The following is a 21,199-nucleotide window of genomic DNA, read 5'->3' as shown; positions in this document are numbered from 1 at the left end:
CTCAGTTTTACTAAGTAGCTGTGTGATCTTGGGGAAGTCACTTCACTTCTCTGAGCCCGTTTTCCTCATAGTTAAGATGGGGTCTACCATACCTCTTACCGTTGATAAGATTAGCGGCCGCAGGTTCTCTTTTTCTCTCTCTATCCTCTTCACTCAGTGAATCTTATCAATACTTGTGACTTCAATTAAAAAAAAAATTTTTTTTTTACTAAAGCATAATTCACATAAGTAAAGCTCTCTCGTTTTCAGTGTCCAGTTCTGAGTTCTGACACATGCGTGTGGTCAAGTAACCACCACCACAATCAAGATATAGAGCAGTCTCATCCACTCCCAAATCTGTGCCCTCCTACCACATGTCAGTCAATCCACCCCGCTCCCCCTCCCATACCACTGACCTGATGTCCATCACTAACAATAATTTTTGCCTGTTCTAGAATGTCACGTAGATTGAATTATACGTATGCACTCTGTTACATCTTTCACTAAGCTTAATATTTTTGACATTCATCCACATTGTTACAGGTACCTGTAGTTTGTTTCTTTTTGTTAAAATCAGTATTTATGGATATAGCACGATTTGTTCATCCATCAATCGCTGCACATTTGAGTTGTTTCCATTTTGGGCTGTTATGAATAAAGCTGCAATGAACATTATTTTTCAAGTCTTTGAGAGGACAAATGTTTTATTTCTCTTGGGTAAATATCAAGGAGTGCAATTGCTGGGTTGTCTGTTTAACTTTTGAAGAAACTGCCTTACTGTTTTCCAAGATGGTCGTACAATTTTACATGTCTGCCAATAACGTACCAGAGCTCTGGTCATTCCACATCCTGACTAAAATTTTGTTTTGTCAATTTCTTAAAGTTTTGGCCCTTGTAGTGAAATGGCCTCTCACTGTGGTCTTCATTTTGCATTTCTTTAATGACTAATGATACCGAGCACTTTTTTTTTTCTTTAAATAGGCTTCACACCCAGCACAGAGCCCAACACAGGGCTTGAACTCACAACCCTGAGATTAAGAGTCGGATGCTTTGCCGACTGAGCCCAAAAGGTGCCCTAATACCGAGTACTTTCTATGTACTTTCCGGCTGTCTGGATAATCTGTTTTGTAAAGTGCCTATTCTAGCCTTTTGCGTGGCTGAAATTTTTTATTAGCCAGTTTGCTTCTGTCCAAACGCACTTCTGGGCTCTGGATAGATATGCCCAGGGTATTCTTGATGCTTCTGCTTAGATGTTTCAAAGAGACCTCTGCTGAACAAAAAGGTAAACTCACGACCTTCTCCCCTACTCTTCCTTCACTCTCCAACCTTGGTCCCCCAACTGAAACGTCTTTTAGAAATAGCCTCACTTTCCACACAGTGGCACAGACCAGACACTTAGGGGTCATTCCTGATATCTCTCCTCCTCTATTCTCCGGACCCCAACAGCTCCGTCTCTTTTCTTTCTGCCTATCTCTTAGCACATTCAATCTCTCTATCCCCACTACAGTCTATGCCACCATCTCTTACCCAGTTACAGCAAGAGCCTCCTTTCTTTTTTTTTTTTTTTAATTTTTTTAACGTTTATTTATTTTTGAGACAGAGAGAGACAAAGCGTGAACGGGGGAGGGTCAGGGAGAGGGAGACACAGAATCTGAAACAGGCTCCAGGCTCTGATCTGTCAGCACAGAGCCCGATGCGGGGCTTGAACTCACGGACCGCGAGATCATGACCTGAGCCGAAGTCGGCCGCTTAACCGACTGAGCCACCCAGGCGCCCCAAGAGCCTCCTTTCTAAGGAATCTTCCTCCATTCAGGCTGTTCTAACATATGACACTTAGTGTCAGACCTTTTTAAAACACAGATTTGATCACATTACTCTCATGTTTAGATTCCTAATGCCTTCCCATAATTTCTAGGATAAAGATAAATTCTTTAATGTGATTTATAAGTTTTCTTTTAGCTACTATGCCAGGCTTTCTCCTATCTCAGGGCCTTTGCACATGCTGTCCCCTCTGTCTGGAACACTCTTTCCTTTTCTTTACCTCACTAACACCTGCTTATTCTTCAGTTCAGACATCACTTCCTCAGAGAAATGTCCCCTAATTCTGAGGCTAGATGAAGTCCTACTACTATATGCCCTTAGAGAACACTATAATTTTCTTACTTAGCATTTCTCAGCTTATAAATATATATGGCATTTTAACTTTCTAGTTAATGTCATTTTAAGTTTAATAATAATTTAAGTTATTGGGGCACTTGGGTGGCTCAGTCAGTTAAGCGCTTGACTCTTGATTTTGGCTCAGGTCATGATCTCACAGTTTGTGAGTTTGAGCCCTGCATGGGGCTCTGTGCTGACAGCATGGAGCCTGTTTGGGATTCTCTCTCTCTCTCTCTCTCTCTCTCTCTCTCTCTGCCCCTCTCTGATTGCTCTCTTTATCTCTCAAAATAAACATTAAAATTTAAAAAAAATAAAAGAAAATAATTTAAGCTATTATTATAATATTACCATTTATCTTTATATTATATGATGTAAATTTTAAATGGAAATATGAGCATTTAACTCATATTTAAAATCACCAGAATTACATGATTCACATTTCGTAGCTTGTGCATGTGTATGAATTTCATTCTTACAGAACAATGGAAATGCTGCACAAAACAAACTCCAATGTTTTTATTTCACTTTTTGACACACTCACATTCTACCTGCATGCTCTACCTTTGAGTTGCTGATGAGTAAGTCAGGTCTGAAAGGAAAAAGAGCTATAGGTCACCCCCTCTTTGTATGTAACCATTTTTAGCCTAAGTGTGGGCTAATATAGGGATGTAACAACAGTTGGAAAGGATTTCATAGGCTCCCTTGGTCATTTGTGTATCCTCAAATGTCATTGCTTTCTTTCTGTGTACAGTGTAAGTTCTGGTTTGAATGGAAAGCATGGCCTCTCAGGTTTTTGGGTGTCCCTGCTCATCAGTCATGGACATCCCTTCCTTGTGCTCTGCCCATAGCGTGGGTTCACCAGAAATCTGGGCTCCCGGGGCACTGAAAAGGCTGAATGGGAATGGGGTGGCAAGGAATGGCAGACATTCATACATGTCCTCTGTCTATGTGCATGCTCCATTGTCCCACTGGACTTCAGTTAGAAAACACAAATTTCAAGTTGTCATCATTAATGACTTCAGGATGGGGACAGCAGAGCATCATACTTAGTGCAAGTCTCAGGCACAGGACCCCGTGGCTGCACAGATCACACTCTAATGAAGGTAGTCCTTCTTAACATACTTATATAGTGCTCAATAAATATGCATTACATGAATGAATGAAGAGTTGTCACCTGATACAAGAGACAGTTCCTTTGGTTTTGATAAAAATTAAGGACCTCCCTCTTCTGCTACCTTGGAGAGTCAAGGCAAACTTCAGATGGGCACCACTGCCTGGAATTCCCTGTCTTGGGGAGAGACACTTCCTCTAATATTTCAAGTGGAATAAGAGAAAAGGGAGTGAGGGGGCAGAGAAAGCTTGACAAGTCTCGCCTGTCAATTAATCACTGCACTTTGCACATACAGCATGTAACATCTTGTAGCCTGTGCTCTTATGACATGGCCTAAGTGTGAATTAAGCTTCACAGCTCACTGCCTTCATCCACTTCCTCCCCTCCCTTTCAGCCTCCACCCTGGCTCCAAGAGAGAGCTGAAGATGCTCCTTCATTAGCAGGGGACCTCTCAGACCCATCCTGGAGGGGATGGGAAGCACAGAAGCTCAGCCAAGGTTAGACTCACAGGCTGCTGGGGGATGCTCAAATTGTCTCTGGCCTTGACTTCTGGTCCAAAGTTTGGCCTATGAAGGAAGATCTCTGAGAACTGTAAAGGCCAAGAGGTAGAAGACCTCAGCTCCAGATCTGGCTTTACTCTACACACTCGGTTGTGTGACCTTAAGCAACTGATATTTCCTTCCTGGGCCTTGTTTTCTCCTCTGTCAGATGAGAAAATTAACTAGATAAGTTACCTACAAGCAGTTCCCAGAACCTGCAATGTCTCAAAAATTTCACTGGTTAGGAGAAGGGAGAGTCTCCCCAACTTCAGTCAGTGGTAACAACAACAACAACAACAACAATGACAACAACAATAATAATGGCAGACACTTACTGAGTACTTATGGCCCCAGGTGTTAAGTGCCTTATGTGCATTAACTCATTTAGTCATCACAATATTCCTATAAGATGTATTTTACCCATTTTCAGATAAGGAAACTGCGGATCTAAATTAAATGACTTGCTCAGGGTCACATAGCTAGTAAATGACAGAGCAGGGATTTGAACCCTGGCCCTAGAGTATACTTACTTAACCACATTCTTCCTGTTTTATCTAACTACCTGCCCATCCATCCACCCACCAATCCGCCAATGCATCCATCCATCCATCTATCAATCCATCCACCCATTCATCTGATTTCTGTGTAAGAGTTTATATGATAAAAAGGATTCTGCTGAAAAAATTATTTAAAAAAATAATAAAAATTTGAAAACTACTGAACATCACCATTCAAACTGGAGAAGCCCTAAAGGGTGGGGTGCTTCCCACTTCCTGGGTCATTCTTAGAGCAATTTCTGTGGGTTGGGGGTGAGAAAGAGTTGGCAGCAATCAGAAACAGAGAATATTTTAAAACAATTTGTCAAACATGACACCCACAGCTTGTGTGTAGACAGAGGCTATGTAAGAAAGCTCAGGCAGTTTGGATCTGGCTTCCCCCCTCCTTCCTTCTTTCTTATCTCCCCTGTTCTCCAGGGAAAATAGAGCTGGAAGGGGTTTAGGGATTGACTTGTATAGTGAAACTTCAGAGGGCTGAACTCAGACCAGTGGGAGAAAGGGAAAGGAAAGCATATCACAGCTCAATAGAAGAAATATCTTCCTAGCCATTTTGCCATCCTAAAATTAGATAACCATCTTGTGATGCAGAGACTCTGTTGTGGGAAAATTTGGGCAGAGACTGGTGACCAGGAATGATGTGGTGGGGATGCTTGCATTTGGGTGTAAGGGTGTGCTAGGGTCGGTGAGCTCCCAGGTCCTTTCTCCTAGATCCAGTGACTCAACCTCTACCTCCTCACTCTACTGTGGGAATCCTGAGGTCCAGAGAATGGCACACCTTGGCCCCAGCTCTGGAAGCTTATCAGGAGCAGAGAGAACAGATTAAAACCAGTAACCAGGATTCTAGACCTGCAGCTCCACCTCGAAGCTTTCTCAAGTATTCTCTCTCTTTTTTTAAGTTCATTTATTTATTTTTGAGAGAGTGAGAGTGAGAGCGAGCACACAAGTGGGAGAGGAGCAGAGAGAAAGGGGGACAGGGGATCTGAAGCAGCCTCCAGGCTCTGAGCTGTCAGCATAAAGCCCATTGCAGGGCTTGAATCCATGAACCATGAGATCATGATGTGAGCTGAAGTCAGACGCTTAACCAACTGAACCACCTAGGTGCCCCTCAAGTATTTTCAGTGACACCCCACAAAAGTCCCCCTCAAAGAAGGAGGAAAATTATTTCTATGCCCTTCTCACTGTAGGTCTTTCTGGATTGTCTCAATGTGCTTGTCATAGAGGCTGTGACCTTCTCCAAATTTAAGACAGTCCATTTACTGGGGCTAGAGATAGGCAACAATAAGGGAAGGGTGTTCCTACCTTCTGCTGAGCCCACGGATTCCATTTGGTTTACTGCCCTAACAATTTGTTCACTACTTTCCAGTTCATAAGAGCATTCATAGTCATGAGCTCAGGGAATACCAACATTGACCCATTTCACAGATGACGATGGGAAGCTCAGAGAGAGTGACTCACACACGTGCCATGACCAGAGGGGTAAAATCAGTTTTCTGACTCCAGGGGCCACTCCTAAATGCTAAAAACTATTAAGCATTTACTCTGTACCTGATATTGTCCTACTACAACAACCCCATGATACCCAATGCATAGAGATTCAGACCAGTTAGATAACTTCCCCAAGGTCACATTGATTGGAAAAAGAAGAATGAGGGTTCAAACCCACATCTGCCTTTTCAAGAACCTATGTTCTTTTCCATGACTCTATTTCATTCTTAAATCCAGAGAAGCCCCAAGAAAATGGTATCTTGGGAGAGCAGGGTATGAGGGGTCTGTTCAAGCCAGAAATCTTGGGAGGCCTCCACAATGTCTCAGAACCTGGCAGGACTAGCATAATCCATCAGGTGGGCAACTAGGGATGAATAGGGCTTCCCTAGCCCAAAAGCTGATAGCAAGAAGGCCTCAGAGACTTCTTCTGAGGCCCGTACCATGAACGGCATCTCCTCAACTGATCTTTGCTATGTGAGATGTGGAAAAAGTCACCTCTCAGGCTGCATTTAAAGGAAGCCCTGGCTGAAAAAAAAACCAGAACAGCTTTGTCTGAAGGGGGATTTCTGGCTCTGTTATTTACTAGCCTTGTCACTATTTCTTTGTGCCCCTGTTCCCTTTCCTGTAAAATCGGGTTAATAAAAATATTCCATAGGCATATTGTGCAGACCAAATGAGATCATGTATCTGTAAAAGTACTTTATACATAATATAGCGTTAATTACTTAGTAATAAAGCTGATTTTTATTGGACACATGCTCTGTGCCAGACATTGTTCTAAGTGCTTCATATCCTTTATTTCATTTAATCACACATACAGCATAAGGTCATTGCTGATCAACACTCCCCCAAAGTATTGTCTCCACGTTGGATGTCCTAATATGTGGTGCAAAGGAAAAGGGGTAGGAGCTTAGAATGGGAGACTTGGGTTCTAGTCGTGCTTCTGCCTTGACTGGCTGTGTAACTTCAAGAAAACTACCCACCCTCTCTAAGCCTCGTTTGCCACATCTGAAAAACATGCATATCTTGCTCACCACTCACTGTCAATCAAATAAAATGAATATGTGTTATTGCACAGCACATGCACTGTTTACTTATCCTTAAAATAACCTATGATACACATTTGGTTATTATTTCCACTTTATAGTTGAGGAAACCAAGGCCCAGAGATACTTAAAAGCATAAAGTGAAGTACAAATGTTCGCTAGAATTATCATCACTATTATCATACAACAAGACAACACCTGTGAAAACAGATCCAAAAGGTCATAAGGAGAGACCATATTTACTTTACTTCCCTGTAGGCTGATAGCCTAATGTATTTCTATCCCTGGCAACAGAATACATAAGAAATATATGTGAGCCAGGAGAACTTCTTGTCTGTGGGGCTTAGTTGCTCTTCTGCCGGAGGCAGAGGGTTGGATGAAATGATCCTGAGTGCCCTGTCCAGTTGTTAAGAATCCATCAAGTCTTCTGGACAAGAGCAATACTGCCACTTTCGACCCCCTCCCCCCAGCCCCACCTGCCCATCTGGAGAATTGTCCAGTCAGAGTGAGGTGTGAAATCTGTGGGCCTTCTGTGCTTATAGGAGAGGATTTGTCACCAGCCATGACAACACCCTCTGTTTTTGTCAGGTAGGTGGGGAAGGAGAGAGGTACCCTGGACCAGAAAAACCAAATGCCTTGCTATTCCTGCAATGAGACATTGATCATCAAAGACCTCATAAATATCCCTTCTGCTCCCATAAAACTACCCTAGAATTAGGACTTTACAAAATGTATATGTCAAAGTTAAGAGGAAATCTAGAAATGACTTTGTTCTACAGTCTGTTTTTATACGTTTTTATTGTTGTTTATGTATACATGTAGACAAGTACACGCACAACACACAATTTAACCAAAGTCCCACCATGTCATTTCAAAGGAGAGACATCTCTTTTAGGAATTCTTCCCTACAAGTAAGCATAATTGGTCATTATCTTCTCCCCAACTGCACTTCTTCATTCATTAAACATATTATTTGAACATCCATTGTGCTCTAGGCCCTGGGATTAGTGCAGATGTGGGGTGGGTGTTCAGATTTATAAGCCACTAATTTTTGCCCTCCACAAGATTGCAGTCCAGGAGGAGAAGACACCTATACAGATAGCTATATAACAGAGTAGTGAATGCCAGAAAGAGACACATAATAAGGTGTTTTGAGAATCTAAAGAAAGAAGAGGAAATGGAAGATACTCATGGTGTAAATGGCATTTTTACTGAGACTTGGTGGGACAGGATTTAGATATGCAGGGATTCAGGGTGAGGAAGCCACGTTAGCCAGAGTAGAAAGTACAAGAAAGAAGAGTGTTATTGGATTTGGGGAGGAGTAAATGGTCCAGTTTGACTGGAACCTACCTGGAAGTGACAGAACATAATGCTGGAAGATAGTCTAGAATGCAGTGGCAGAGAAAGAACAGTCTGACCACTGGAGAGAAAACACATGGCATAACTCAGGGAAGGGTAATCCCAAGCTCACTCTTAGGCCTGTCTCATCCAAGGTTCCTCACTTCTCACAATGTATGAGAGATGAGTCTGTGCATTAGGGTCTGAAGACAAAGTTCCAGCTGCAGCTGTCCCATCTAACAACCATCCTGCTTCAGAAAAGTCACAGCATCCTTGGGCCTCAAATCTTGTGTCCTAAGAGGGGAATCATAATCCTGACCCTGCATTCCTCAGAGGGTGGATGTGAGGATCAAATGATGATAATGCATATGAAGAGTTCTTGCAACCTGGAAAGTGCCACACAAAAGTAAGGCATTACTTTTATTTCCCTCTAGTCCAGGAGTCCTCCACATTTAGAGTACAACAGAATCACTTGAGTACTTGTTAAAAATGTAGTTTTTTGGCTTCTGGCCAGTTAAAAAATTTTTTTCTGGCCAGTTATTTAAGGACAGAAGCCAAAAATTAGGACTGCACTCACCCTCCTACTCTCAACAATTAGAAAATTGTTATATTCCAGTATAAACATATATTTGAAATCCAATTTCCAGACATTGGAAAACTATCAGCACAGGATTATGATTCTTGAGACAAGGAAAACAAACTAGGTGAGCCCTACAATCACCTTGGCTCACTGCCTAGAGAAACTTTCAAGATTGTAGGACAGGGAGAGAGAGCCAAAGCAGGACATGATGGTCTCTCTGAGTTGAGGACACAGAGAGTGGAGGAGGCTGGGGTGGCTGGAATCTATAGGGCAGAGTACTAGAGAAGAGAGAGTTACATAAAGAAAGAGCTCCAGGAATCTGCAGACAGCCTTCTTGAGTCTGCTAAGCCATACATACACAGAGTGAAACTCTATGTGACTGAGTAATTAATGACTGTGGGGGTTTAAGGTGAATAATTTCAGGGCTCAGACAGACTGGAAAAGATTAGAGTTCTGAACAGCCAGACTGCAAATACCTTGATGCTGTTCAATCAGTTGGTAGAATGATCACATCATAGTAGTAAGGATAAATTAGACAAGAGTAATGATTACTCTTAGACTTGCCTTATACAAAGCTTAAAACAAGTTTTGAGAGGATTGAGTGGGTCCACAAGTAACAACTACCTGCAAAAACAAAGTCCAACACTGTTTAAAGGAAAACAACAAAATTCAGCACTCAATAAACTCACATTCAAACCGTCCAGCTTAGAATGAAAAAATCACTAGATATGTGAAGAGGCAGGAAAATAAGACTTCAAACTAGAAGAAAACATAAACATAATGAGATGAGAAATGGAATATATAAAAAAGAGCCAAATGAAACTTCTAGAAGTGAAGCTATCTAAACTGAAGCATAGACAGAAAAAACACACACAAAAAATTGAGCCCCACTGATCTGTGGATCAACATTGATCAGGTTAGATAATTTTTGCGGCTATATCTTTAAGTTTATTGATTTTAAGAAACCTGTTAATGCCCCCCGAGTAAAACCTTCATTTCAAATATTGTATTTTTACCTCTAGAAGTTCCACTTATTTTTTTATATTTTTCACTTCCCTCCTCATTGTATTCATTGTATTTCTTTAAATACTTACACATATTTATGACAGATATTTTTAAATCTTTGCTAATTTCACCTGTCTTTCATTTCACATGTTGTTTCTATTGATTTTTCTTCTCCTTATATTAGATTATAACAATGATTAGATTATAACAATGATTAGATGATAACAATGATCATCATATCCAATGATCCCTGGAGTGCCTGGGTGGCTCAGTTGGTTAAGCCACCAACTTGAAGGCTCCAGTCATGATCTCACAGTTTGTGAGTTCGAGCCTTGTGTCAGGCTCTGTGCTGACAGCATGGAGCCTGGGGCCTGCTTTGGATTCTGTGTCTCCCTCTCTCTGCCTCTCCCTTCCCCATGCTCTGTCTCTATCCCTCAAAAATAAGTAAACTTAAAAAAAAAACAAAAAGAATGATCACTGACTTCTTACCACAAAATGTAAGCCAAAAGACACTGGAACAATATCTTTAAAGTGCTGGAAAAAAAAAATCAAAGTCAAAAACTCTATATCCATGAAAAAGAAATTTTCAACAATTGAGGAGACATAAATAATTTGCCTGGCAAAAAACAAAAACAAAAACAAAAACAAAAAAACAGCAACATAACAGCATGTGTCACCAACAGACCTGACTATACAACTATACAATATGTTAAAGTTCTTGAGATGGAAGGATAATGATACCAAATGGAAACTTGAATCTATAAAGAAATGCAAGTGGCCAAAATGGCATATGTATGAGTAAATTAAAAAGATATTAAAATTTTAAAAAGTTTTTTAAAGATAATTGACTTAAGGTAAAAATGATAGCAATATATTGTGGAATTTATAATAAATATAGAAGTAAATCTATGACAATAGTAGCACAGAGGGTGAGAGAAATAGAAACAAACTGTTGTAATGTTTTTACATTATATGTGAAATACAATATTTGGACATAATGGGAATTTATTTTTAAAAAAAATTTTTTTTAACGCTTATTTATTTTTGAGACAGAGAGAGACAGAGCATGAACAGGGGAGGGGCAGAGAGAGAGGGAGACACAGAATCTGAAACAGGCTCCAGGCTCTGAGCTGCCAGCACAGAGCCCGACGCGGGGCTCGAACTCATAGACTGTGAGATCAGTACATCATGGGAATTTAAACAACAAATATTGTAAACTCTAGAGCAATGACTAAATAAATAAATGAGCAGGTAGTGTCAACAAGCCACGAGTAGAGATGAAATGGAGTACCAGAAAATATGCAAGCTAAATGAAGGCAGGAAAAAGATGAAAAAGAACTAAGAACAAAAGAAACACATAATAAAATAGCAATACAGTAGATATAAATCTAACCATATTGATAATTAAATTAAATGCAAATGATCTAAGCATGCCAATTAAAAAACAGATTGTCAGGCTGGATTTTTAAAAAGCCAGTCCAAATACATGTTATTTATAAGAAAAAATACTTTAAATTTGAAGATATAGATAGATTAAAAGTAAAAGAATTGGGGGGGGGGGGATGTAACATGCTGTATTGTGTTTCTGTGGCCGTCCAAATTTATTATCTTACAGTTCTGTAAGTTAGAAATTTAACATGGGTCTTACTAGGCTAAAATGAAGGTGTCAGCAAGGCTGCATTCCTTTTTGAAAACTCAAGGAGAGAATCAGTTAGCTTGCCTTTTCCATCTTCTGGAGACCACTCATAGTCCTTAGCTTATGGTCCCTTCCTCCATCTTCAAAGCAAGCAAAGCAGGTCTAGTCCTTCTCACATCACACTACCCTGACCATTCTTTTGTAGTCATATCTCCCTGTGACCACAACCACAAATGATTTTCTGCCTTTAAGGAATCATGTGGTTATGTTGGGCACAGGTGTGCCCAGAGCAAAATCCAGGACAATCTCCTCAATCTCAGGGTCCTTAATTTTAACGGCATCTGCAAAATCTCTTTTGTCATGTAGGGTAACATAATTACAGGTTCCTGGGACAGTATATGGACATTTTTGGAAGCCATTTTTCTGCCCACCACACATGCAAACATTAATAATGAGAAAGCTGTGGGGCGCCTGGGTGGCTCAGTCAGTTAAGTGTCTAACTTTGGCTCAGATCATGATCTCACGACTCATGAATTTGAGCCCCATGTCGGGCTTTATGCAGACGGCTTAGAGCCTAAAGCCTGCTTCAGATTCTTTCTCTCTCTCTCTCTGCCCCACCCCGGCTTGCGCTCTGTCTCTCAAAAATGAATAAATGTTTAAAAGAATTTTTTAAATGAGAAAGCTGGAGTGGCTATCAGACAATTGCACACAGACATTCATCAAAATAGACCATAAATTAGACCATATAAAAGTTCCAAAATTTTCAATAAATTTTAAAAGATTGAACTCCTATGGATATGTTCTCCGACCATAAAAGAATTAAATTAGAAATGAATAATAGAAAGATTTGAAGATATGAAAAGAAATTTAAAAAATATTTTGCACTGAATAAATAAGAAAAATTTAGGATACAGATAAAACAGTGCCTGGTGAGAACTTTAGAGCTTTAAATACTTACACTGAAAAAGAAGAAAGACTTAAAGTCAATAATCTAAGCTTGCATCTTAAGAAGCTCGTTTTAAAAAAGCAAATGGAGGGTTGCCTGGGTGGCTCAGTCAGTTAAGTGTCTGACATTGGCTAAGGTCATGACCTCATGGTTTGTGAGTTCAAGCCCCACATTGGGCTCTGTACTCACAGCTCACAGATCAGAGCCTGGATCCTGCTTCAGATTCTGTCTCTGTCTCTCTGCCTCTCCCCCACTCAATTTCTGTCTCTGTCTCTGTCTCTCTCTGTCAAATATAAATAAACATCAAAAAATTTTTTTGAAAAAGTAAATGGAAACAAAAGTAGGTAGAAAAAAGAAAAAAGAAACATGAGAGCAAATCAATGAAATAGCAAATGGACAAACAATAAAGAAAAATCAGTGACACCAAACACTGGTTATATGAAAATATAAAAATGGATAAATATCTAGCCAGACTGACTTTTAAAAATACCCAAATTATCAATATCAGGAATGAAACAGGAGCCATCACTACACAGCCAACAGACATTAAAAGGCTAATAGGAACATATTATAAACAACTTTGTGCCAACAAGTTTGACAACTCAAATGAAATTGATACATTCTTGAAAGACACTTGTATTCATTTCTTATTGCTGCTGTTGGATTATGACAAACATAGTGACTTAAAGCAAATTTATTATCTCACAAATTTATTATCTTATAGTTCCAGAAGTCAGAAGTCCAAAATGCATTTCACCTAGCTAAAATTGAGATATTGGTGGGATTGCATTCTTTCTGGAGGCTCTGGAGAAGAATCTGTTTCCCTCCCTTTTCTAGCTTTTATATGCCACCTGCATTTTCTGGATTCTTCTCCCAAGATAGCATCTGCCCCATTCTGACATCTGCTTCTGTTGTCACATCTCCTTTCTGACACTCTCACGGCCCCATTACAAAGACTCTTGTGATTAAATTGGACCCATCCAGATAATCCTGGATAATCTTTCTATTTCAAGATCATTAATTTAATCACATATTTAAAGTTGCTTTTGCCATGTAAGGTAGCACATTCACAGGTTTTGGGGACTAAGACAGAGACATCTTTGGGTGGCCATTCTCCCTACTAGAGGCACAAATTACCAAAATGGATACACAAAGAAACTTATTGGTTGAATGGCTCTGTATCTATTAAAGAACTTGAATTTGTAGTTAAAAATCTACTCACAAAAAACCCTCCAGGTTTGGCTTCAATGATGAATTATATCAAACATTTAAGGAAGAAATGAACTTTGACTCTTCATAGCAAACACAAAAATTAACCTGAAATAGATCACAGACCTAAACTTAAAAGCAAAAATGATAAAACTTCTAGAAGAGAATACAGAAGAACATGTTTTTGGCCTTGGGACAGGCAAAAAAAAATTTAGATAGGACACAAAAAATATGAAGTATAAAAGAAAATGTTTTTCTTTTTCAAATGTTTTTCTTCATCAAAATAAAAACCTTTGTTCTTCAAAAGACAATGTTAAGAAAATTAAAAGGAAGATACTGACTAGGGAAAATATTTGTAATGTATACATCTGACTAAGACTGCTTTCCAGAATATATAAAGAACTCTTACAACTCAATACATAAGAGAAACAATTCAATAGAAGGAGTAGGCAGACAAAATAGTTAAATGGCTAATAAGCACATGAGAAGATGCCCAACAGCTTTAGTCAGAAAAATATCTATTAAAACCATTTTAAAGCTACTACTCACTCAAAGTGATAAAGTTTTAAAAGGCTAAAATTACCAAGTGTTAGTGAGGATGCAAAAACACCTGAACCTCTCATACATTTTGGGTGAAAATAAAAAATAGTACAACCACTTTGGAAAACAATTTGAGTTTCTTATTAAGTTAGATATATATTTAGTATATGACTCAGTAATTCCAATTCTAGGTTTTTCCTCCCAATAAAACATATGTTCACACAAAGACAGCTTTATTCAAAATAACCAAAACCTAGAAACAACCAAAATGTCCATTTTCAGGTGAATAGATAAATTATGGTTTATCCATACCATATAAGACCACTCATAAATAAAAAGGAACACACTATTGATAGCATAACAGAATAAATGAACCTCAAAAGCATTATGCTGAGCACAAAAAAACAAACACAAAAGAGTATATACTCTATGATTGCCATTTACAAGAAATTCTAGAACAGGCAAAACTAATTTATCTTGGCAAAAAGCAGATGAATGGTAGACCAGGACTGAGGATAAAAGCAATTGACTGCAAAGGGGCATGAGGTTACTTTTTAAAATGATGTTAATTTTGATTACATGGGTGTATATGTTTGTCAAAACTCATTGAACTGTGCATTCAAAGTGGGTGCATATTATTACATGCAAGCTGTAACTCAATGAAGTGGATTTTTTAAAAAAAGAAAAAAATTAAAATTAAAAAATGAATCACATCCCTAGTGATTCCAACACAGCAGGACTAACATGGGGCCCAGAAATCTGCATTTCCAACAAGTCCTATGGATAATAATGCAGGCTGTTTTACTTATAGAAATAGTATTGTCTCTATGAGCACCCAACTCATGAAGAACAAATCAACTAGACAAGCAAAGAAAATTCAGAAGAAAAGTGTTTCAGTTTTTGGGTACCCTCGTTCTATCCCTCAACTCCCATTCTTTACTTGGGGGATCATTACCAAAGGATCCTCCCTGGTACTCTGTTCTGCCAACTGTTGGCTCAGCTGTAGATAAGCCTCCTTCCTTCATTCTTTACAAAAGAAAATTTCCTAGGAAAATAAATGGGAGGAAAGCAAAATAAAAACATACTGCAGGTGCAGAGAAACCAATATATTTGCAGAGCACATATCCTTTCCCATAAGGTCATTCAAGTCTGGCACCAGATGGGCTTGGCTGGCCCAGCTCACTGGACACATGGTATTCACAGATAGGCCTACCTTGGGGGAACACAACCTGTGTGGAGAGTAGAGCAGTACAGTAACAGATATGCTAAGAGCACTTATAGCCCAGAGGAAAAGGTCATTTCTCTGCCAAATTAGATTAAAGTGCTCTATTTCATTCCTGAGTCCTTCCTGCTGTCTCACATATCTTCTCCATCTTCTGCCCCGCTCCCCCGTTCTGTCTACCTGTTGCAATCTTTTCCATCCTTCATAGCTTAGCTGAATAACACCTCTTCCTGATCAGATCACCATAGTCAAACACAATCTATTCCTCCCCTGAGCTCCTATGGCACTTGGCTTGAAGAGCTCTCACAGAAATTTTGATTTGTATTTTAGTTGTTCATGTGCACACCATATCTATTGTATTTGATTATAATCTCCTTGATTATAGAAACCATAAATTTATTATCTATGCTAGGTATGGCCTGCATAGTTCCTAGTACATTACTTAGCAATTAATGGGTGTTTTATGTACATTTGTTGTAGTAATTTATGAATTATTCAGTTCATGCTGATTCATATCTCTGATCTTTTGCTCATTCTGTTCCCCCTTTCTGGAAAATCCTTTCCACTTTAAGTGTTACTTTCTGCAAGAAACTTTCCTAGATACTCCAAGCTGTTGGGCTCCTGTAGCACTCTGGGCATATCTCTTATCTTATAACATACAACCACCATCATATATCAAAATTAAGTATTTACTACCTGTTTCACCTACTTAATTGTAAGCTTCAAGAAGCCAAAGATTCCGTCCTAGTCATCTTGATCTTACCACCACCTAGCTCAGTGTTTGTTAGGAGGATGCATTTCATAAATGTTTTTCTTTTTTTAATTAATTCATTTATTTTGAGAGAGAAAGAGAGAGAGAGAGAGAGAGAGAGAGAGAGAGAGAGAATCCCAAGCAGGCTCCACACTGTCAGCACAGAGCCCAATGTGGGGCTCGATCTCATGAACCGTGAGATCATGACCTTAGCCAAAATCAAGTGTCAGCTGCTCAACTGACTGAGCCACTCTGGTGCCCCCATAATTGTTTTTCACACAGAATAATCTCTTCAGAAGTTTCTGGAAGCATGAACCTATGACACACGGGGTTTAGTATATTTAGTTCATGTTCATATTAGAGTGGCCAAAATTGTCCTGAGGTGTCATTCCCCAGAGAACACCCAGCATAAACAGACTTCTCACCCTAAGTTTCCTCTTGGCTGAATGAAGGACTGGATGTTCTCTAGGGTCCCCTATAGTTCTATGACTTTTGTGTCTCAGGGAATTCCCCAAGAGAATAGATTGTTTAGTACAAAAGGCGCAAGTGTGGCTTCTCCTCAGAAGGTCTTTTTCAAATTTTTAAAAAATACTTTTTATGTTTATTTATTTATTTTAAGAGAGAGAGAGAGCGGGGAAGGAGTAGAGAGAGGAGACAATCTCTAGCAGGCTCCCTGCTCTCAGCGCAGAGCCCAACGCAGGGCTCCATCTCACGAGCTGTGAGATCATGACCTGGGCGAAAGCAAAAGTCAAGGCTTAACCTACTAAGCAACCCATGCATTCCAGAAGGTGTTTAAGATGACCCCTAACCTCTGGGATGGCCGGACATAGGAAACAGAAATCATGACCTCTCAGAGTCCCATGACTTCCTCGTTTTAAATACATTTCTCTTTCCTTTTGCCACTTTCTCTCTCCCCCGCCCCCCAACATTCTCTCAGTCTCCCTCTTCTTTCCCTCTTTCCTTATCTGCTTCTCTTTTCCTACCCGTCCCACCACACTCTCACAGCACAGGTACATCTACCTCAGCCGCTTTCCTTTTCTCCCCTGATTTATCTATCTCCAGTCTCTCGTTTATGCTGTCCCCGCGCCACCCCCACCCCTCGCCCGACTCCCTCAGTCGTCTCCCTTTTCTCCTGTCAGCCCTGCAGGAGGCCGAGACTCCTCACGAAGTCCGGAGGTGGGAGGGTGGGTGGGTGGGCCCTGGCGCCGCGGTCCCGCCCCTCGGTGCGTGTGTGAATGTCTGTGTGGCCGTGACGCGGCGCCGGCGGCTGGGAGGGAGGCTGGGCCCGCTGGAGAGGGAGGTGAGCGGATCGCTGGGGCTGCTCGGCTCCTGCGCGCCCTCACGCTCCCCGCCGCCCGCCGAGGCGCAGGCAGGGCGCAGGCGGCGGCGGGCGGCATGGAGAGCCTGCTGGAGAACCCGGTGCGTGCCGTGCTCTACCTCAAGGAGCTCACGGCCATCGTGCAGAACCAGCAGAGCCTCATCCACACCCAGCGCCAGCGCATCGACGAGCTGGAGCGGCGGCTGGACGAGCTAAGCGCCGAGAACCGCAGCCTGTGGGAGCACCAGCAGCTGCTGCAAGCCCAGCCTCCGCCCGGGCTCGTCCCTCCGTCGCCAGCCCCGCTGCCCGTCACCCCGGCCACAGCCGCCGCCGCCGCCGCTGGGCCCCAGGAACCGCTCCAGAATCACGGACAGCTCTCGCCCGCCGCGCCGCAGCCTGCGCCGGAGCAGCCACCGCTTCAGCACCACGGACAGCTCCTGGTGCAGCCCCAGCCGGGCCCCAGCAGCAGGGCTCACGCACCCCAGTCTCCCCACCAGCACCCAGTGGCGCCCGGGGCCGTCGCCGACAAGGAGAAGGAGCGTCCCCCGAGTTGTTGCACTGCCGCTGGAACCCTCCTTCAGCACAAATCCCCCGCCGCCCTCGGCAAGGGCGTCCTGAGCAGGAGACCCGAGTGAGTGGGGAAGAAGGGATGGGGACTGTTGTGACAGACAGGGAAGCAAATGGGTAAAAGGAGGAGATAAGGGGGAAACCAGGTGCACCTAAGAGTCTGAAGGACTAGAGTAACCTGAAGTGAAGAGATGAGCAGATGCTTGGAGGTAGAAGTGTGTCAAGGAGATTTGGGGGAAAGGAGGGATTGATATCAGTGTTTGAGAGGGCTGAGGGGATGCTGGAGCAAAAGAGAGCATCCAGACCATTACTGGGGGCAAAGGAGGAAAGAAATGGGTTTTAAGTTATTGGGGATACCGGTTTTAAAGAGGTTTTAAAGAGGACAAGATTGGAAGGAAGTTTTGGCGAAAATTAAACCAAAGAAAAAAGAACAGTTGAATTTTTTTAAGTTAGGAAAAATTTGGAAGGGAGTTTGGGTAGTAAAATTATTTGAATGGAGAGTGAGATATGAAAAAGACAGAGGCTTGCCAAAGAGACATGTTAAGAGCTTTAAAACGGCTAGGGTCTAGGCAGCGCAGAATTGGAATCTGAGAAAATTTAGGATGCAGGGGATACAGTTGAAAAGCAGGTATGATGTGAGAAGGCAGGGGAGCTGGAGGTAGAGGAAGATAAAGGGTGAGAGAAAGCATTTCCCAGAGGAACGAGTCTGGTTCTTTAAGTGATGCAGTGGGAGTCAAAGCCAGGAGTGGCTCTTTGGGGGAAGCTTACTCTGCTCTGACCTGAGTGGGCATCTTTCTTCTGAATCCCCATAGAACTAAAGGGGTGCAAAGACACATCCCACCAAGCCAGTGGAGGACTGTGTTATAGCCTGAGGTCTCAATCTGGCTATAGCTTTTTCCTCTGACTCAAGGAGGATTTCTGTGTAGGGTGGTTGGCAATTGTGGAAAGGGAACAATGATGAAAGGGATAGTTGACAAAAGGAATTGTTGGTATTTGGATGTTTAAATCTTTCTGTTATGGCTGGTGACTGCAAATCTTGTTTCTGCTTGGTTATCTGGTGATAATAGGAATCCTCATGTTGGCTCCTGAGAGAGATAGACTCATAACCCCAGGGAGGGACTCTAGAACCTCAAGCTCTTTACTTTCAGTGTCTGTGAACTAGGGACATGGGAAGAAGAGATGAAAGAGGACTGGAATATTCCCACCTCTGTACTGGAAAGGCCGTGACATATCAGCTTCCTTCCTCTGATTATACAGGTGATGGGAGAACTGCATGGAAGAACAGCTCAGGGGAAATCAGTACCTAGTCAGCACCTGCCCCTGACAATGGTGATGCTAAAGGAAGAGCGGGGTGGGGAGAGGAAGGAGGAGAGCCAAGAATCCCACCTTCATCCAGTCTCAGCATGTTTTAGGTCTGCAGATACTTGTGAAGATTTGATGTATTCCTTAAAAACTCATTTTCTCCTCACATCTACATAGTTAGAGAAGTTGGGTCAGGATATGTTAGCTCACGGGGTAGATTTGACTGGAACCATGGGCTCTTAGGGGTGAAGATCCAGGATGATCTGGCTTGGCAGACGTATAGCACTTGATTCAGGCCCCAAGAAAATGCGGCTTTCTTCCCCAGGTCCCTCAATGGCCCATTTGCTCTTCCTTCAGTTTCATGGTTTTCTTTCCTTATCTGGCATAAAAAGCAGAAAGTCAGTTTTCCCTCAGTGCCCATGGTTCAACAAAAGACAACATTCTTACAAGGTATTGCCTGGCTTTTCCCCCAAATGGGGGGGGGGGGGAAGAACTAGTCCATTCATTTCCCTGGGGGCAGCCACAGTTTCCTGGTAATTATCGTTCTTCACCTGATTCTTCTCCTCATGCCCTTTGATATCTCCCTTCTCTTTCACACTTTCTTTTCATCCCTTCAGGGAAGCATGAGCAAGAATGATTTAGTTAATTTTTCTTGGAGAAGGACTTTACTGTGGTCCCCAAAGTAGCTTAGAGAGCCCAAACTCTCCTTCCCAGGTGCTCTTGCTAGGAAACCAGGGATTTAGGAATCACTTGGATTCCTATCCAGCCTCACAAGTCAAAACCAGAGACAAACCATAGTGTCCTCATCTTTTCTTCTCCTTTGTCCTGCTTTTGCTTCCCATAGGAGCAAAACAAAAATAAGAAGTAATTAGAATGGTGGAGGAGAGTGGAAGTTGTTAAAAATCTTTACCTTAGAAAGTTGTGCCAGGCAATAAGAGGTTAATACCACAAGTGGCTCCTTCCTTCCTCCAGATCCTCCAGCTTTTCCCTCTGCTCTCTCTGAGGCTGGATACCAAGATACTTAGAGAGAACGCCTTACCTCCTCCCTGCAACTCTCTCCCTTTGGGTGTGAATCATGGACATCTTGGCTGGCTGAATGCCTTTTGTGCCTTTTGTGCCACTCATTTCTTTCCACGGTTTTGCCTAACTTCAACCTAAGTCCCCCTCCACCCCCACAGAACCTCAGGAATAAATCATTGTTGCTGACTACGTGTTTGGCCCCACCTTGCTTTCTACCCGTGACCCCCATTTTGTATGGCTGTCATCCTCTGCCCATACCTCTCGATGGTGCAGGGCTAGATGCAGCCAGCAGGCAGAGAGAGAGAGAGAGAGAGAGAGAGAGATTGAGAGATCTTTATGGATAGGGTGAGATGAGGAGAAGAGCAGAGCCAGCAGCCCTCTCCCTGGTGTTTCTCCTGGGGAGCTCCCTGCTGAATCAGTTCTCTACTGGGCGTGCTGAAGTAGGAAGACGGTATGGCAGATGAGGTCTTTGGATCATAATTTTACTGAAATCTTTTCTCATTTTTTATTTGTCCTTCTCTGGCCTCGTTATAGTAAGAATGCAGCCCTGGTGAGGTTGCTGAGGCTTGAGTGCGGGTTACAAGGGCCCAGGCATTGTGTTAGATGCATTATCTTCCCACACGGTTTGTCTCTTATCCTCAGAACTCCTCTTCCTGCCCAAATCCAGGAGAGGCAAGAGCCTTGGGGAACCTGGAACCAAGAAATAATGGATCGTTTAATTGTCATCAGATCTGCATTAATATGCAGCCTGGCCTCTCTCCCTTCTCCGCTGAGGGAGATGGGAAGGTGGTGGCCCTGGAGGTTAGGCCAAGGAAGCAATGATGAGGGGGTGAGTGAGTGCAGACATACCATGGAAGAAAGATGCTGGAGGGGTTAATGTTCTTTCTCTGC

General features: G+C 42.0%; 1 protein-coding gene across 7 annotated transcripts in view; it reads left to right on the top strand.

Moving 5' to 3' along the window:
* The first annotated feature begins 17,356 nt into the window (after window positions 1-17,356).
* Window positions 17,357-21,199, top strand: part of IQSEC3 (IQ motif and Sec7 domain ArfGEF 3) — a 104,493-nt gene continuing 100,650 nt past the window's right edge. For all 7 annotated transcript variants that reach the window (XM_078450185.2, XM_078450183.2, XM_078450186.2 and 4 more), the window contains exon 1: window positions 17,357-18,050. In XM_078450185.2, the coding sequence (XP_078306311.1) occupies window positions 17,497-18,050 (554 nt within the window). In that variant the 5' untranslated portion in view covers window positions 17,357-17,496. The remainder of the gene's footprint in view (window positions 18,051-21,199) is intronic.

The sequence above is a fragment of the Panthera onca genome, chromosome B4, assembly GCF_046562875.1.
Source record: "Panthera onca isolate mPanOnc1 chromosome B4, mPanOnc1 haplotype 2, whole genome shotgun sequence".
NCBI classification, from domain to species: domain Eukaryota; kingdom Metazoa; phylum Chordata; class Mammalia; order Carnivora; family Felidae; genus Panthera; species Panthera onca.
The sequence above is the reverse complement of the archived record's forward strand: the minus strand, read 5'-3'. Positions and strand labels throughout refer to the sequence as shown.